Raw genomic sequence first — 16390 nt, 5'->3', positions numbered from 1 at the left:
TCCATCTGAGCAATGGAGGGGGTGATGATCAGATAGATGATTCCTGGGGTTGCGGTAAAGATGAAGTGGGTTACTCCATGGGTTAATCCAAGGCTGACGAAGGCCCCGGGGGATCGGGCTCCAGGGGGAGGCGTGCTGGGACCTGCTCTCCTGGGGGGGTGGCTCAGGCCGGGTAATGAGCAGGTGGGGCTGCGGCACAGACAGCGGGCTGAGCTCAGCGTCTGGCTGTGTGGAAATGGCCGGGCCAGGGTTTCGGGGCCACCCCACAGGACCCCTCCTGCTGCTGCTGCCGCTGCTGCTGCCGCCCCAGGCTCTGTCGGAAGGACCCCTGGTCTTCGTGGCTGTGGTGAGGTGCCCCACCCCGGCCCGGCCCCTCGCATCCCCCAGGTCAGCCCTGACCGGGTCCCTTCCCCAGGTCTTCCGCCATGGCGACCGGGCCCCGCTGGCCTCTTACCCCACCGACCCGCACAAGGAGGTTGCATCCACCCTGTGGCCGCGTGGCCTGGGCCAGCTGACCGGGGTGAGAAGCTGGGGATGGGGACAAGGGGTGGGGCCGGGTGGGGAGGGGTCTGCTGAGTCTGCTCTGTCCCCAGGAGGGGGTCCGCCAGCAGCTGGAGCTGGGCCGCTTCCTGAGGAGCCGCTATGAGGCCTTTCTGAGCCCCGAATATCAGCGGGAGGAGGTACTGCCGTGTTGGCCCCCCTCTGACCCCCACTGCCTGCAGTGCTTCCCGTGGCCTCCACCTCAGGCCTTGGACCCCCATCAACCTCACCTGCACCTTACGTCTGATCTCTGACTCCTGAGCCATTGACCAACCCACACAGCACGGACTCCACCTCAACCTGAGTCACATCTGACCTCTGACCTCCATCAACTCTGACTTCATTTTCTGCTGGCCTCCACCTCTGTTTTCTGACTCCCACAGACTCCAGCCAGACCCTCTGACCTTTGACTCTGGAACCTGATTGATTCTGTCTTTGACCCTCGTAGATTCTACTTGCCCTCCTGACTTCAACCTTTGACCTCTACCTTTCATCAAATCTGACTTTTCTTTCCTATCTTTTCCAGTGTCTCCTGACAGATCTCCAATTAGGATCATTCCTCCTGACCTCCGACCTCTGGTCCCAGATAGCTGTGTACTGAACTCTGACCCTATGATCTCCGACCCGCCCTCCTCATCTTGACCTCTACCTTCCTCCAGCAATTCTGATCTTTCATTGACTTGACTGATCTCCTTAATCCTCGATGTCCACTCAACTTCTGACCCCCCCAACCCAACAGCTCCTGACCCTGACCTCTGACCCTTGACCCCAAATTCCCACATTGAAGGCCAGACCCTTGAACCTGCCCTGAGTTTTGACCCCCTAACACCTGACCTTTGACCCTGAACTGAATCTGAAGCTTTTGGTTTGCTGCTACAGCTGACCTCTGACCCCAGCCATGGTCCCCTGGCCTGCCCTCTCCCGACCCCACCCAGGTGTACATTCGCAGCACAGACTTTGACCGGACGCTGGAGAGCGCGCAGGCCAACCTCGCGGGGCTGTTCCCTGAGGCCGCCCCAGGGCGCTCGGAGGCCACCTGGAAGCCCATCCCTGTGCACACGGTGCCGGTTGCTGAGGACAAGGTCAGGGGGCTGGATAGAGCCTGAAGGTGGCAGGGATGGAGAGAGAGACAGGGACCCTGAGATGGAGAGGGCCAGCAGCTCAGAGAGGAGGCTCAGGGCCTGGCTGGGTGGCTCCTGAGAACCAGAGCAGCAAGACCTTCCCTGGGGCAGAGTTGTCCTGATGGGGTGAGCCGCTAACCCCACACTGCGCAGCCAGACCTGGGATTGACGGCGGACCACAGGCAGGGCCCCACAGCTCCGACTCCCCCGGTTCCATCGGGCCCAGTCGCGCTGCTGCCCCCTCTGAACTTGTTTCCTCTAGCTGCTAAGGTTCCCCATGCGCAGCTGTCCCCGATACCATGAACTACTGAGGGAGGCCACTGAGGCCACCGAGTACCAGACCGCCCTAGAGGGCTGGACGGTGAGCAGGGTCTGCGTGGTGGGGCGGGGGCGGGGCCAGCGGGGCGGGGCCTGCGGGATGAGAAGGGGAGTGGAGGTCTGCTGGCCTCACCCAGCTCCGTGTTTCCAGGACTTCTTGACCCGCCTGGAGAACTTCACCGGGCTATCGCTGGTTGGGGAGCCGCTACGCAGGGCGTGGAAGGTTCTGGACACTCTGATTTGCCAGGTGGGCCCCTGCCCACCCACCAAGTCATTAAGGGCACCTGGATTCCAATCCCAGCTTTGCCGCTCACTACCCGTATTCCTTCAGGAAAGTCACCTACCTTTATTGCCTCAGCTGACCCACCCGTACAATTGGTTTGCTGTGAAGCTCGAAACGGGTTAGTTCACGTGATGAGCTTAGAAATGCACCCGGCACACAGTGAGGCCCGCGGGAAGGTTTGGCGCTGTGTTTGCAATTCCACCTTCCCAGTTTTGCAATCGGAAAAACGCCTGAAACCAAAGCTTGGGTGGCAGGAGCTGACCTGGAGTGGTGTGATGCTGGTAGTCCTCGCTTACCCCACTTTTTGGGAATGGTCCTAATTGCACGGTGGGAGTAGCAACGTGCACGTGTAAAGCGGCTGCCCTAGATCCCACTGGATGTGTTATGAGGTGGACGGTATCCTCACCGTGGCTCTTTCTAAAACCCCAAAGGTCTGAATTCTGAAACAGCTCTAGCCCCAAGGGTTTCAGATAAGGGCTTCTGGACTGCGGAATGATGGTCATTACTCTGGTTCATTCATGATTGCTCATGCCCACACCATATTTTCTTACTAGACCTAGCCCGTGAGGGGTTCAGGTAGGGGCTGATGGGGGAGCCTGGGCACTGGGAGGGCCTGAGGAGAACAGGAAGAGCTCAGGATGTCGTGGTCACGTTTTCCCCTCCCTGTCTCTCCCCAGCAAGCCCATGGTCTTCCCCTTCCATCCTGGGCCTCCCCAGATGTCCTGCAGACGCTAGCCCGGATCTCAGCTTTGGATATTGGGGCCCACGTGGGCCCACCCCGGGCAGCAGAGAAGGCCCAGCTGACTGGGGGTGAGGCGTGGGGTGGGGAGGCTGGGAGGCCGAGGCACCTTGCTCTGGGGAGGTCTTAGCACTGTGTCTTGCTTCTTCTCAGGAGTCCTGCTGGATGCCATCCTTGCCAACTTCTCACGAGTCCAGCGCTTGGGGCTGCCACTCAAGATGGTGATGTATTCAGCTGTGAGTCTTCGGGAAGGGTGGCAGTGCCACATGGTCACCAGGATAGGAGGGTGGCGATCTGGGTGAGGAAGAGCTGGTGGTCCCAAAGGAACCTCAGCCTAATGCCTGGAGTAACTCCCATCTCCAAACCATACTCTCAGACCATATCACTAGAGGTATGGAATCCAGAAGGTGGGAGGTGATGGTGTTATGGACAAGAATTCAGCTATTCTGAAAGGACAGGCTCTTTCATTGAGCTGTCCAATCATATTTCGTGTCTATGTGACCAATCTTTATTAAATGACCACCTGTAACTGGTGGCTCCCTCCAGGGTGCAGAGGTGTGCGTGTGTGCGCGCGCGTGCACGCGTTTATTCGTAAGGGGTCTAAGGGACATCTGGATGCACAAGTTTAGAGTTCAGGAGAGGGGAGATGTCAGGAGCCCTGTCTCAGCCCTGGATCCGCCTGCAGCACGACAGCACTCTGCTGGCCCTCCAGGGTGCCCTGGGTCTCTATGACGGGCACACACCCCCTTATGCTGCCTGCCTCGGCTTTGAGTTCCGGAAGCGCCTCGGGGACCCGGAGGACGACGCAGGGTGAGGAGGGGGTGGTGCTCCAGTGGGTGGGACAGAACTCTCATGAGGAGGGCTGGGATGCCAGGTGCAGGGCATGGCCTGCAGGGGGAATTTCCAGGGAGGGTGCTGGTGGCAACAGGGGGTTGACAAGCAGGAATCAAGAGCCCGGTTCTCCATCTAGCTACCCTCCTCCAGGTTTAAAGTCAGCAGAGGGGAAGGCAAGGGGCCTGGGTACCACCACCTCTTCTCTTCCTCCAGGAATGCCACCGTCTCCCTTTTCTACCGAAACGACTCTGCTGGCCTGCCCTTGACCCTCAGCCTCCCCGGGTGCCCAGCCCCCTGCCCACTAGGCCGTTTCCGCCAGCTGACAGCCCCTGCCCGGCCCCCGGCTAAGGGGATCCCCTGCCATGGCTCCCAGAAGCCTGCCACTCCTGCAGGTGACGGCCCTCGGGGCTGGGGGGGCAGCAGGGGGTGCACGTCTCGAGATTCACACCCCCGTGTTCTCCCCACAGCCACCACAGTGCCCCTGCTGGCTGGGGCTGTGGCCGTGCTGGCAGCACTCAGCGTGGGGCTGGGTCTGCTGGCCTGGAGACCAGGCTGCCTGCGGGCCTGGGGGGGCCCCGTGTGAGCCAGATCGGGCACCACCCCTTCCCCACAACACACACTGGATCCCAACACATCTGTTCGTCACCTGCTGCCCTGGCTTCTGTGACTTACTGTGTGCGTCGGGGGAAGGCAGGGAGGGCTGCCTGGCCTGGAAGCCACGGGCAGTTGAGCGTGTGCATGTTGTGACACACGTGCATGTACATATACGTGTGCGCTCCTGCACTGCTGTGCAGTGTTTCCACACACACATTTGCACATCCGTACACGCACACTGGTACCTGTTTAAGCCTGCCTGCCTGGGGAGTTGCGTGACGGTCACAGGACCCCAGGAATGCCCTCTGCACTTCCGGGTCCTGGGGGAGCCTCTTGTTTATAGATACACAGAAGACCCAAAGAAAGTTCTAGTTGATTCCTCTACCCTACTGCTGTGAGCAGCCCTTCCCTCAGCAGACTGCTGGGATGGCTAAGGAGATGGGGACACCACTGGGGGTGCTGTCCATCTGTGCCTGGGGACCCTGGCCTCACTGGGGGACGGCTCTCCTTCCAGCTCCACACCAGAACCCAGCCAAACAGCACAGCTCACACACAGGGACATGCGAGGTGTTTAATGGGTGCCTGGCACTGTCTGCCAGGGCTGTCCATCCCCACAAAGCTGGGGTTCTGGGCCCCAGCACTCCTCACCCAGGCATTTAGCAGACACTCCAGCCACACACCCAGCTAGAGGAACCGGAAGAAACAGGCTGCACCTTCCCCAGGTGAGCAAAGGGCAAAGTTCCATTTTAAAAGAGAAAAGGCCTTGCATAAAAAAGGTCTCAAGAGAAAAGACATCACAAAGGGGGGAAAGAGCCTCCCTAAAACCCCTTCTACGCTGAAAAAGTAACAGGTTAAAATACTGCATTTAAAACAAGCCTTGAGAAAGTGTGCAAACTTCCAGGTGCTTCCATGTCGTGGGCTTCGGGCTCTCCCACTTGGCCTGCAGTGCTTTGGGGGCCCAGGTGGCAGAGCGGTGGGTACCAACCCCCCGACACCCACTGGGCTCAAGTGTATCAGAATGAAATGTAGCAGACTCTCCCCGAATCCTGCGGCAGCTCTCGGCCAGGAGCCGTTCATCTCCAGCTCTGGCCAGTGAGGCCCACAGGGTGGCCAGGGGCGTCCCTCAGTCCATTCAGGGGCACACAGGAGACCCTGCCGAGGCTTTGGGCCTCCCCTCCAATGTCCCTGTTCCCTGCCAGTTGGCTCGCCTGGGATTTAGCCTCCCTGCCCCGCTCTGAGAACCAGCTGGACCCTGGGGCCTAGTCGTGGCGCACGGGCACTGACGGGTCCCCTCCGCTGGCCTGGTCAGAGTATGGGGGAGGCGGGGGCTGCTCCTCCTCCAGCCCGTAGGCGGCATGGCTGCGGCTGCGCTTGGCCTCTTTGATGTACAGCTCCAGGAGGACCTTGGTGGGCTGCTTGTCCACCCGCTCCCTGGGCACGCCGTGGCTCAGCAGCCAGCCCATGAGGTCCTTGCGCGTTGGGTTGGGCCCCAGCATGAGCTTGGTGCGGCCAGGTTGGCTCTGGCGCCAGAGCAGGCCAACATCGGCTATGGTCTGGATCTCCATCACCGCCTCCAGCACCGTCATGCCCTTGACCAGAAGGCTGACCAGCGAGAGCCGCAGCTCGGAGGGAGCGGCCGTCAGCAGGCGCCGCTGCAGGCCCTGCGTGAAGGGCACGTCCTCGGGCGCCGGGCGCTCAGGCTCGCTGGGCAGGGGTGGCTCTCGGTAGATCCAGTCCAGCATGCCCAGCTCGCGCACCAGCTGGATGCCCTCCTCCATGGTGGTCCAGGGCCGGAAAGGCAGCTCAGTGGCCTCGAAGTGCAGGAAGGACTCCCAGCGCTGGCGCCAGGCCAGCAGCAGCCAGGCCAGCAGCGTTCGGCAGCCACCCCGCAGGGCCTTGCAGTGGTAGTTGAAGACGGCATCACTGGTCAGGTCGCCCAGCAGCGCCAGCTCCCCGGAATTCAGGGACAGCGCTGGGCCCCCTTGGTCATACACCCGCAGGATCCAGGTGATCATGAGCTCATTGGGGTTCTGCCTGAAGCGCCGCGCGATGGCCAGGAGCTCAGTGTACGTGTAGTAGCGGTCGCCCCGCCCCACCTGGGTGGGCGCCAGGGCTCTCTCGGCCATGGCTGTGGCTGCTCCAGCTGGGGGACGGGAAGAGGCCGGGAGGGGCGCGGCCACGGGTGCTGCAGGGAGGGCACAGAGAAATAGCCCCACACACCCGGCCACCAGGCACCTCCCTGGAGCTGGGCCCCGCAGACCCCCGGATGTCAAGGTCCTGGGGGGCACGGTATCCTCATGGGAGATCAGAGCCCAGTGCTAGGCATCATGGGTGCTCTGATACTGGATGTCCCAATGCAACGCTCCCCCCACACCAGCTGCTCCTGTAGCAGCTTCCCCCACCCCCAACATCATGGCGTTACTGTGAAGATTAAATGAATCCAGTGCTTAGAAATGTGCCCGGTCAGTTACGTGCTCAGCATTTGCCTTTATACTATTACCATAATCTCTACATTAAAATTTTTTTCAATTATTCTTTTTTTGAGCATTAAAAAAATATAATTTCACATTAAAAAAATTTTATTTATTAAAAAATATTTCTTTGGGGAGGTGAGGTAATTAGGTGCTTTTTTTTTTTAAAAAAAAATGGAGGTACTGGGGATTGAACCTGGGACCCTCTGCATGCTAGGCATGCACTCTACCACTGAGCTACACCCTCCCCATAATCTCTACATTTTGTTAACTATAAAATAAATATGATTATTATGGCATTCATGAGAACTTCTGTTCTTACCCAGAGGAATGGTGGCGCTCTGGGACGCCTGGAGGAACCACCTGCAGAAAGGAAGGAGTGGGGGTGGGGAAGAGGAGGTTGGAGGCACACAGGGCAACCACAGCCCCCACCCATCCCTCCACAGAGCTGGGGGCCCCTCAGATCCCCAGGTGTCAAAGGTCCTGGGGGAGCACTGTGTCTTCACAGAAGATCAGAGCCCAGTGCTGGACATCATGGGGGTCCCCAAATATGGCCCCTTCAGGAGCCTTGACTGAACACACCTCACTGCAAAGCCCCTAACCTCCCCACCCCTGGGTTGGCCTGTTTCTAATCCTAGCCCCTCCTGCATTCACAATCTCTTACCACCCTCCCCAAACCATCTCTGCAGCAGGGATCGAACCCAGGACCTATTACCATGCATTCTGAGCTAACCCTATAGATTTAATGAACGATAAATTTAGAATCTTGTAAGTCTAACGATTACTATGGTATTAACAAGGGGAGTCTCTTCTGTTCTTACCGAGGGATGGCCAGGCTGCTCAACTCCTGAAGGAACCACCTGCAGACAGGAAAGGGTGGGGGATCCAAGAGAGGGTTGGTGGGGTGCAGGGAAACCATGGCCCCCATCCACCCTTCCCTATAGGCGGGACCCCTCAGAACCCCAGGGGTCAAAGGTCCCGGGGCGGGGGCACCATGTCCTCACCAGAGATCAGAGCCCAGTGCTGGACATCATGGGGGTCCCAGTGCCCTTAAACTGCCTCCCTCCCCCAACCAGACCATAGAACGTTTCCATCTTGCTAGCTCTGTTGGACAGCGCTGCCTCGGAAATCGATAGATGTTACGTGTCCCTTAGGGCTTCCCTATCCTGCTGTCTTGCTTTGCTTCTCCTTGCCCCCCTCACATATCCCTGCCCGACGGGCCCCCTCCCTACTCCACACTTCCCCGGAAATTTCCTCAGTCCGCGATGAGGTTCAGAGCTCCGCAGAGGACGGAGAGATGAGCCCCCCCAGAAAGACACTCTGATGAGCTGCATTCTGAGCTAACCCTTCACGGCACGCAGCTCTCATCCCTAAGGTGCTTGTCGGCAGGAGTCTAAACCTCTGAGAACCTCAGAGAATACCCTTTCTGTTCTCTCTGTTATGTATTTAGAAAACAATCGTTCCCATCTGTTATCAGAAATCAACCTTATTAATGGGAATGGAGATTTGGGTCCAGACTCTATTGAGAAGTCAGGACTGTTCCACCAGAGCCATGATCCTCCTCGCTCCCCACACCCAAGGGACAGAGAAAAAGCCTCCTAGAGCTCAGAACACTTGTTTCTTTTTGGGGAACACACATACCAACTTATCTGATGATTTAGCTCTTTGAAACACTCCTGAAACATTCTCCAGATAAACCACATCCTTTGACAATGGCTACTGTGTAAATTGAGGGTAACCTTAATAACTGTATCAGTTTATAGAGATATGATTCATGGGGAAACTGCCTAATCTTTGCTGAAGGCGACACTGTATTCAGTCTACACCCGCTGCCGCTCCCCACTGTAAGAGTGATAATGATTCCAGCCCTGCTGTTTCTTTTCTTCTGCTGAGTTTGAAAATTAGCTTTCTGATTAGTCCTTTTCCCTGAAACCCAAATACATACACATTACCCTCCGTATCTATGGGGCCCCAGGAACCGATCCCCCATGGACACTGAGAAATGACCATATATATTTCCCCTTCCACAGCCCATGTACTCCTCGCCTTATCCAACCCTCACCTGTGAAGGCAGGAAACATCACTACCCCCCACCCAACTGCACAGAGGCCTAGGGGCCCATCTGTTCCTGATGTGTTGTGCCCACTCTACAGGCAGAGTAATTGAGGCTCAGGAGAGCAATCACTTGATTAACACCTCTAAGCCCAAGAACAGCAGAGCTAGGTAAATCCCAAGCATGACTGCTGGCATATAAATTAGGTCCCAGAGGTATCTGATGTGAAGGCACTGAAAACAAGGGTGAGTTATTTTAGATCTGAGTGGGTCAGGGAGTAGGCATAAGGGGTCTTACCAAGATGGGGTGGTGGTGGGTGGCCCCTCAGCTTGAAGACACACCTGTAACACAGGAAGGATTTGGTGAGAGTGGGAGAGGAAACAGTTTGGGGGTCCAGAGAACATCAAAACCAGGGCACCTCAGATCCCCAGGTGTCAAAGGTCCTTGGGGGGCACTGTGTCCTCAGGGGTGATCAGAGCCCAGTGCTGGACATCATTGGAGCCCAGGTCCCTCTGCAACCAGATCCCAAGGCCACTCACCTTCAGGAACAGAGGCCAAGCTAACAGCACTTAGAGACTGAGAAACACAAAAAACCATCAGGAGGGTACAAATGCCCACAGCTTTCCCTATGGAGACACCAAGATGCCCCCACCTCCCCAGTCTCACAGGTCCACAAGGGACTGTCTCCAAACCCATTACATGTTGAGACCCTGCTCACTACTCACTACTCCTCTTGTCTCAGTTCTGCAGATTTCTAGCACTGGCTGTACCTGCTAACTCTATACAGCGAAAGCTAAGATGGAAATCCCTTGGAAGAGCCTGTTGTGGGGGAATAAAGGGAGAAAAAGAAACCTAAAATATAAGAAGTGTAAGCAATGACCAGAGACCCTTAAGCACAACCGTTTTTGAACAAGTCAACTGCGAAAGACGTTTTGGAGATGATTTAGGAACTATGAGCACTAAGCAGATAGAAGATGGTATCATTAAGGAACAAATCTCATTGAGGGTGACAACAGCACTGTCATTACCTAGAAAAACGTTATTTTAGAGACACAAGTATTAACTATTTTGGATGAAATAAGAAATATACTTTCAGAACACTAAGGACAAAAAAGCAAACTTGGTGAAATGTTGTAACTATTAAACATGTCTGTTTCCCCGTATGTTTGAGGATCTGAAAAATAAAAAGGAAAAAAGGGCGTGAAAAAAGGGATATATCGGACAATGGCAAAAGAGGGCGCACTCCAAAGATGAATGGACGAGAAATTCCACTTGTGACTTGGCAAGAGTAAGTGTAAACTCAACAGTTTTCTAGACGGTTGACTGAAGGGAGAAACTCAGAAGGGATTCTTGCTGGGTTGCTGTGGGGAGACAGAAAATCAGCTATTTGCTCGTGGGCTGGCTCTCCTTGCCAGGGGCGCTGCATTGCTCAGGCGTCAAGCAACTGATGTCCAAAAAGATCTTAGGACCGATCAGCCCCAGGACTGACGTTTAATAAAACTATGAGGTTCTAAGTGATTTCAAAATTCTGATATTTGAGTGGCCGTGTGAGGATAATTCCTAAAAGTGAACAAAGGCCTCACTAACTTTCTCCTAAAACCACTTCTATCTAGTTCTCGGAAACAACACAGTACTTAAAGACCTCACTCCCACTTCTTCCTTAGTAACTCCTGAGATCCTGCCTCTACCTCTCCCACAGGCTTTGTTCTATGCTGCACAAAAATGCCAGCCACGTGGAATCAAAAATACAAAAGCGATTTCCTAAGGAGAGTACGTGTAGCGAGAAAGGGGGTGGAAAACTTCACAAAGAAATATTCAATGTCACTAGCCCCCTGCCTGCACCCCCCGCCCCCGACATGGACAAGATGGCGGAGCCCTGCGACGTGGGCAGCAGAAATGGCGTAGCCAGGCTGCGGTGCAGAGAAAGAGGAACTAGCCCTGGGGGCCTCGGTTCGCTTCGGCGGCAGGAGTCCTCCCCGACCCCCTGAGCGCCCCCAGAGAGCCCCCACCCTCTCCGGACGCCACTGCCCGCCCCGCAAGTAACACTCAGGCTAGCTGGGCCCAGACTCGGCCCACGCGACATAGTGGCCGCCCTTGCTGCAGTCCTGGGCACCACGCGACACGCACGACCCAGGTCCCAACGCACACCCCACCGCAAAACCCAGAAAAGACCCAATAGTAAAACAAAGCTCACCTCACACTCGCTCTCCCCACCGCGTGTGCAGGCTGCAGCGTGTCCTGCTTTATAGAGCGCGCCGTGCGAGCGGCCTGCCCCCCAGCGCCAGACCGGGCTTCACACCGAGGCGTCCAGCACATACGCCGGTGTCGGAAACCCCGCTTCGGTGCTTATGGAAGGGAATACTACCTGTCTCCTCTAGAATCTTCCCGACCAGACGGTGGGATGTTGTCCCTGGGGACGGAGAAAAGGGGCAAGGAAAAACTGGGACCCGTTCTCCTGTCATGAGGGTCAGGCAATTCTGTGAACAGCACCAAAGGCGGGCCATGAAGGGGAAGGCCCCCTTCCGGGTGTGGGCGGGGCCAGAAGGGGAAGCAACTGGAATTTCCAGCACTGCAGTGGCGCTAGCTGCGCTTGCAGAGGCGGGGCAGGCCCCGGCGACGTCCCAGCCGCAGAGTGGGAGGCCGGACCCAGTACGGAGTTTGACAGGTGGGCGTTCTGGGAAAGAGTCGCGTGGCGCAGAATTAGAGGCCGAGCCTGCGCGGTGAGGGGGAGGGGCGGGACCGGAGGCTGGAGGTTTGAGGAAGGGGCAGGAGGCCTGGACTCCTGGGGCTGTTTGGGGGCCAGATTTGGGGTACACCCCTGGTTTGGATTGTCTAAGAGTTGGGGGCTTGGCTTCTTGGCAGGGTTGGAAATCTGGGTGTCTTTTCTTTTGGAGGGTAGTGGGAGGTAGTTAGGTTTATTTATTTATTTTTAGAGGAGGTACTGGGGATTGAACCCAGGATCTCATGCATGCTAAGCAGGCGCTCTACCATTTGAGCTATACCCTACCCCCCCCCCCGGTGTCTTTTCAAGTGACATGATTGTAACAATTTTTTCAAAAATAAAACAATGAAACTTCTCTACTGCTTCAAACCCATTGACCAGAATCATCACTGTCTACAGTTTGGTGTGGACTTTTTCCTTTATGGATACTCGAGCGCGCGTGTTATGGATAAAGATGCTTTTTTTCCCACTCTAGTTTGTCCCATAAATAGTCTCTCCACATCAGTACACAGAGCGACCTCATCCCTTAAACAGTGGCAAAGCATTCCCTTGTGTGAATAGAATATATTTTGTTTAGCTGGTCCCCCTGGTCGTTTGGGTTGTTTTCTTCCTTCTACTGAAGAGACTCCTCCGTGAAGCCTGTGGTCTGAAGTAAAAGGAAGAGACCTGAACTCTGCTCTTAAAATGAGACATTTCCTTCACTGGCTCCTGCGTAACTCAGAGGAAACCAAAGTCTTCCTTGTAGCCCACAAGGCCCAGAGTGACCCAGTCCCTGCTCCTTCTCTGCCTTCGTCTCCCCTTTCTGTCTCCCTTGCTCAGGCTACACTAGCACAGTGGCCTCCCTGGTCTTCCTGGGAACTGCCAAGGTCATTTCTACCTCAAGACCTTTGCATTCGCTATTGTCTTTGCCTGGAACTTTCCCATCCAGTCTATCCCCATGGCCCTCTTCCTCTCTTCAGTCCTGTTTCTGCTCAGATGTCACCGTAGCCTAGAGCTCCCCACCCATTCACTCTATATAACAGGCCCTCTGTTTTCCAGACTGGTCACCCTTTCTCTCCTGTATTTTTCTTCATAGCTCTTATCCTCTCACATATCTTTCTGTGGGCATGGGTTTTTTGCTTGTTTTTGTTTTCGTTTTTGCCTCTCTGCCGAAATGTCAATTCCTTAAAGACTAGGATTTGTGTCTAGTTTGACCACTCCTATAGACCCAGTGTCTGGCTCATAGTTGCAGCTCACTTCTTATTAAAAATGAGCACATTTGAGAGCCTTCTGTGGGAGACAAGAGGAAGGATTATTGTAACAACACTTAGAGAGCACATACTATGGCCTAAACTCTATCTAGATTGAAGTACCATTGGCTTTCCCCACAAGCGGGTTCCACGTGCACATTTCAACCAGCTGCGCATGGAAAATGTCGGGGAAAAAAACAGTTCCAGAAAGTTCCCAAGACCAAAACTTGAATTTGCCGTGTGCCCAGGCAACGATTTACATAGCATTTACATTATATTTATAACTATTTAATAGCATTTGCATTGTATTACATATTATAATTGAGAGATGATTTAAAATATACAGAAAGATGTGCATCATCCCTTGTATAAAATTGCAAATACTCTGCAATTTTTTATAAGGGACTTGAGAATCCTTGGATTTTGTTATCCGAAGCCGGGGGAGGGGGGCGTGTCCTGGAACCAATCCCACTCGGATACAGAGGAACAACTAGACTACCATTATCTCCATTTTACAGTTGGGGAAACTGAGGTCCAAATGGGTTCAACCCCTTGCTCCCAGGTCATAGAGTGAGTCAGTGGCTGCACTAGATTCAAAACCTGCCTCCTTAACCATTGTGTGAAAGGGGGATAAATGGGACCCCCCCCAGGCGGGGGCCCTGCAGGGAGACCTAGACATTGATATAACTGTGTACTTGAGTTTCAACCCTGCCCCGTTTAGTAAATGACTCGTAGCCCCAGACCATCTGCAAAGATTGGCTACCTATGACAGCCTTAAAAATAAATAAATAAGGAAGGAATGGGACCCCATAGAAAAAAAAATTTTAAGTGAAAAAAAGAACATCTTTGTTTTGGGGTGGAGTTGGGGAGAAGAATGGAGACAGTGACAGGAGCTGTTGGGAAAGGCAGGAGGAAGTGTGGGTGCAAAGAGAATTAACCTTGGGAGGGGCAAATTATTGGAGGTCACAGATGGGAAGGATGAAGCCCAAAGAGCTTGGCTTAAAAGCATCAGCTATTTGACATACTGACTGAGCACCATCTCTATGGCAGGAATCAGGAACCTGCTCTGTGTGCTGGTGCCTCCTGTCTCTTTCCCCTTGAGTCCCTCCCACACCTGCCCCTCTCCCCAGAGGGCCCAAGGGATGGCCCCAGGGAGGCCTGCCACTTCCCAAGAACACTTCGAGGTATTGAGCTCAAAGAACATTCTGGGTGAAAAACACAGATTCTTTGAAAATACAGATTATTAATCTGAGTTGGGAGAGGAATATTCAGAGGCGACTGGAAAGGGAAGAGACTCTCAGTGTGGGTAAGGCTGGAGAGCAGGGTTGTCAGGTGCTTGGTGGGGAGCTGTGAGCAGGCTCCTTGGCAGGGAGGTAGGGTCATTCCTGTGCCCTAAGTCCAGATGGCCTGGATCGCCAGGAGGGACCAGAAGTTCATGTAGTTCAGATAGGAAAAGAAACCTGAAGGAAGGAAGAGTGCAGCGGGCTGAGGCGCAAGGTTCACCAGCCTGAGCCTGATCCTGGTTCTTTCCCCAAGCCCAGCCACACCCCTTACTGTGATCCCAAATCCATGCTCATACCCAAACTCCGCCCCATCCCCAACACTGTCCCTGACCCCTATCTTCAAACCCAAACCCAGGACCATTCTCTACATTGCGCCCAACCCATTCCCCAGTCCAAACCCAACCCCACCCGTGCATCCAGCCCTATACCCATCCCCAACCCCATCTCCCTCCTCAGTCCAATCCTACTTAACCCTCTCTGCAATCCCATCCCCCTCCCAAACCCTGTCCCACCCAGTCCCCATCTGCCTCCCTGAACCCATGCCCAAACCCCAAACCCAACCCCAGCCCGGCCCAGACCAGTCATCAGGAAGAGGAAGACGCCGATCCATGCCAGGTAGAAACTGCACCCCAGCTCGTAGGTCATGCCTTCCTGCAGGTACTCATGGGCCTGCATCAAGTAGAACAGGATACACAGTATCATGCTGATCCCTGCGTGAGTACAGGTGTTAGGAGGCCAGCATCAGGTGTGTGAGAACCCTTGCCCATAGCTGTGTGGCTGCCAAGGTCTTGTTCATTATTTTCCCACTTCCTTTCACCTCCCTGAACGTCTGCTCACAGGCTGGAAAACAGGCTCCTGACAACGTCATGGTGGAGGACATTGGAAGGGCAAGACTTGGTCTTGAACCAGGCACTGGTGGTGTCTAAAACCACAGGCTTTGGGGCTGACAGACTGGACTTCTTGTCCTGCTTCTGTGTCCCATCTTAGGGCAGCCACTCCATCCCTCTGAGCCTCATTTCCCTCATCTGTAAAGTGGGCATAATCATAGGACCCATCTCCTTGGGCTGTCATTAGGAGTTATTGAGATCAGCATGTTTCCTGGCACACAATGTGCCCTCAGGAATTGGGCCTGATTATCATCACTGTATTGGATCTTTAATTTTGGGCTTCTGAAGGAACTTAGTCATTCTGGACATTGGAACTTTATTTTGAAATGACATGAATTAAAGATAATTTGTGAAAAGGAAAAGATTCATTTTTTTCCTCAGGTAGTGGAATACTGGGTAATTTTTTTCTTTATGTTATTGAAAAATAATATAGGAGGTGTTTTGCATTTAATTGAAAGGGACATTGGACAGAAATGATTTTCTTATTGAAAAATGTTCTGTTTTAGATGACATAAAACTGAGATGTTTTCTACCCTTTGTACCTTGTATTTAAACAATAAGGAGGAGTTACTAGACAAACTGGGTAAATACCATTTAATAACAAGGAAGTGGACTGTTCTCTATTCTTGGCCTCACTATTACTCTCTAAGAATGTTCTCTTGATGCAATTGAAAGTTGTGATCAATTATTACAGGAGACAGGAACACAATATTCTTCATTTCCAAATTAAGTGCCCCTCTCTTCTAAAAAGTGTGGTTTGGCATGCAAATGGAAACTAAACTATTCTAATCAGAATAGCAATTATGAGTTATTTGGGTGGGGGTGGGAGGATTATCACAATAAAGATGCAGGCACAGTTAAATTGCTACCATCACTTACTGACATTTTCTAATGCAATCCTCACTACATCTCCACATGGTAGGAAATGTTATCCCATCCTACAGATAAGAAAACTGTGGCTCAGAAAAATTAAGTAGCTTGAACAAAATCACTGAGCTGCTGGTGTTGGTGAGACGGGATGGGGTGGGAACTGGACACAGGGTTGAGTATTGGATAGTTGAAGACTGAGTGATGGACACTGAGGCTGAGGCTGGTTTGAGGGGTGGGGATGAGTTGTGGTTGGGGATGAGTATGGATTGGAGACTGGTAAGACCATGAGGTTGGGAATGGGTTGGGTTGAGATTCACAGGTAAGAGGGGTAGTTTGGATTTGGAATGAGTCTTGAGGAGGGTTAGGCATGGAGTTGAGTTGTGTTGATGTTTGTAAAGGGCTTGGCGATTGGAAAGAAGATAGAATTGGAGTGGGGGTATGGATGG

The 16390-nt window shown here is 53.8% G+C and overlaps 3 protein-coding genes and 4 non-coding genes across 11 annotated transcripts in view; 2 read left to right on the top strand and 5 right to left on the bottom strand.

Annotated features, from left to right (window-relative positions):
- Nucleotides 1-235: 235 nt before the first annotated feature.
- Nucleotides 236-4434, top strand: ACP4 (acid phosphatase 4). Its single transcript, XM_032487800.1, has 11 exons — nt 236-346; nt 416-520; nt 594-680; nt 1476-1622; nt 1924-2022; nt 2131-2226; nt 2940-3072; nt 3155-3237; nt 3687-3811; nt 4049-4227; nt 4303-4434. Exons 1-11 carry the CDS (start codon nt 236-238, stop codon nt 4416-4418), a joined length of 1281 nt encoding a protein of 426 aa, XP_032343691.1. The 3' UTR covers nt 4419-4434.
- Nucleotides 4435-4986: 552 nt separating this feature from the next.
- LOC102516234 (Friend virus susceptibility protein 1) lies at nt 4987-11237 on the bottom strand. The gene is made up of 5 exons (XM_032487881.1): nt 11148-11237; nt 9251-9294; nt 7722-7760; nt 7223-7263; nt 4987-6614 (listed from the first exon to the last, which is right to left on the bottom strand). The coding sequence occupies exon 5, from the start codon at nt 6553-6555 to the stop codon at nt 5689-5691; it is 867 nt and encodes a 288-aa protein (XP_032343772.1). The 5' UTR covers nt 6556-6614; nt 7223-7263; nt 7722-7760; nt 9251-9294; nt 11148-11237; the 3' UTR covers nt 4987-5688.
- Nucleotides 6677-6766, bottom strand: LOC116666146. The gene has a single exon (XR_004322995.1). It is a non-coding gene; the product is annotated as a small nucleolar RNA SNORD88 (small nucleolar RNA).
- LOC116666144 lies at nt 7353-7444 on the bottom strand. The gene has a single exon (XR_004322993.1). It is a non-coding gene; the product is annotated as a small nucleolar RNA SNORD88 (small nucleolar RNA).
- LOC116666145 lies at nt 7848-7942 on the bottom strand. Its single transcript, XR_004322994.1, has one exon. It is a non-coding gene; the product is annotated as a small nucleolar RNA SNORD88 (small nucleolar RNA).
- On the bottom strand, nt 9366-9457 carry LOC116666143. The gene has a single exon (XR_004322992.1). It is a non-coding gene; the product is annotated as a small nucleolar RNA SNORD88 (small nucleolar RNA).
- Nucleotides 11238-11405: 168 nt separating the features above from the next.
- The window catches only part of LOC116666012, a 33654-nt gene continuing 28669 nt past the window's right edge, over nt 11406-16390 (top strand). For all 5 annotated transcript variants that reach the window (XR_004322861.1, XM_032487868.1, XM_032487866.1 and 2 more), the window contains exon 1: nt 11406-11618. Coding sequence is in view for 4 of the 5 variants with exons in the window: in XM_032487868.1 (XP_032343759.1) it covers nt 11414-11618 (205 nt within the window). In the remaining variant the exon portion in view is untranslated. The remainder of the gene's footprint in view (nt 11619-16390) is intronic.

This window comes from Camelus ferus, chromosome 9 (genome assembly GCF_009834535.1).
Source record: "Camelus ferus isolate YT-003-E chromosome 9, BCGSAC_Cfer_1.0, whole genome shotgun sequence".
NCBI lineage: Eukaryota > Metazoa > Chordata > Mammalia > Artiodactyla > Camelidae > Camelus > Camelus ferus.
The sequence above is the reverse complement of the archived record's forward strand: the minus strand, read 5'-3'. Positions and strand labels throughout refer to the sequence as shown.

What these genes read in the sequence shown, in the direction of transcription:
- LOC102516234 (XM_032487881.1), bottom strand. Translation starts at nt 6,555, where the DNA reads ATGGCCGAGAGAGCCCTGGCGCCCACCCAGGTGGGGCGGGGCGACCGC.
- ACP4 (XM_032487800.1), top strand. Translation starts at nt 236, where the DNA reads ATGGCCGGGCCAGGGTTTCGGGGCCACCCCACAGGACCCCTCCTGCTG. An exon ending in CCGAATATCAGCGGGAGGAG is followed by an intron (nt 681 to 1,475) that starts GTACTGCCGTGT and finishes GACCCCACCCAG; the next exon opens with GTGTACATTCGCAGCACAGA. An exon ending in TGCCGGTTGCTGAGGACAAG is followed by an intron (nt 1,623 to 1,923) that starts GTCAGGGGGCTG and finishes TGTTTCCTCTAG; the next exon opens with CTGCTAAGGTTCCCCATGCG.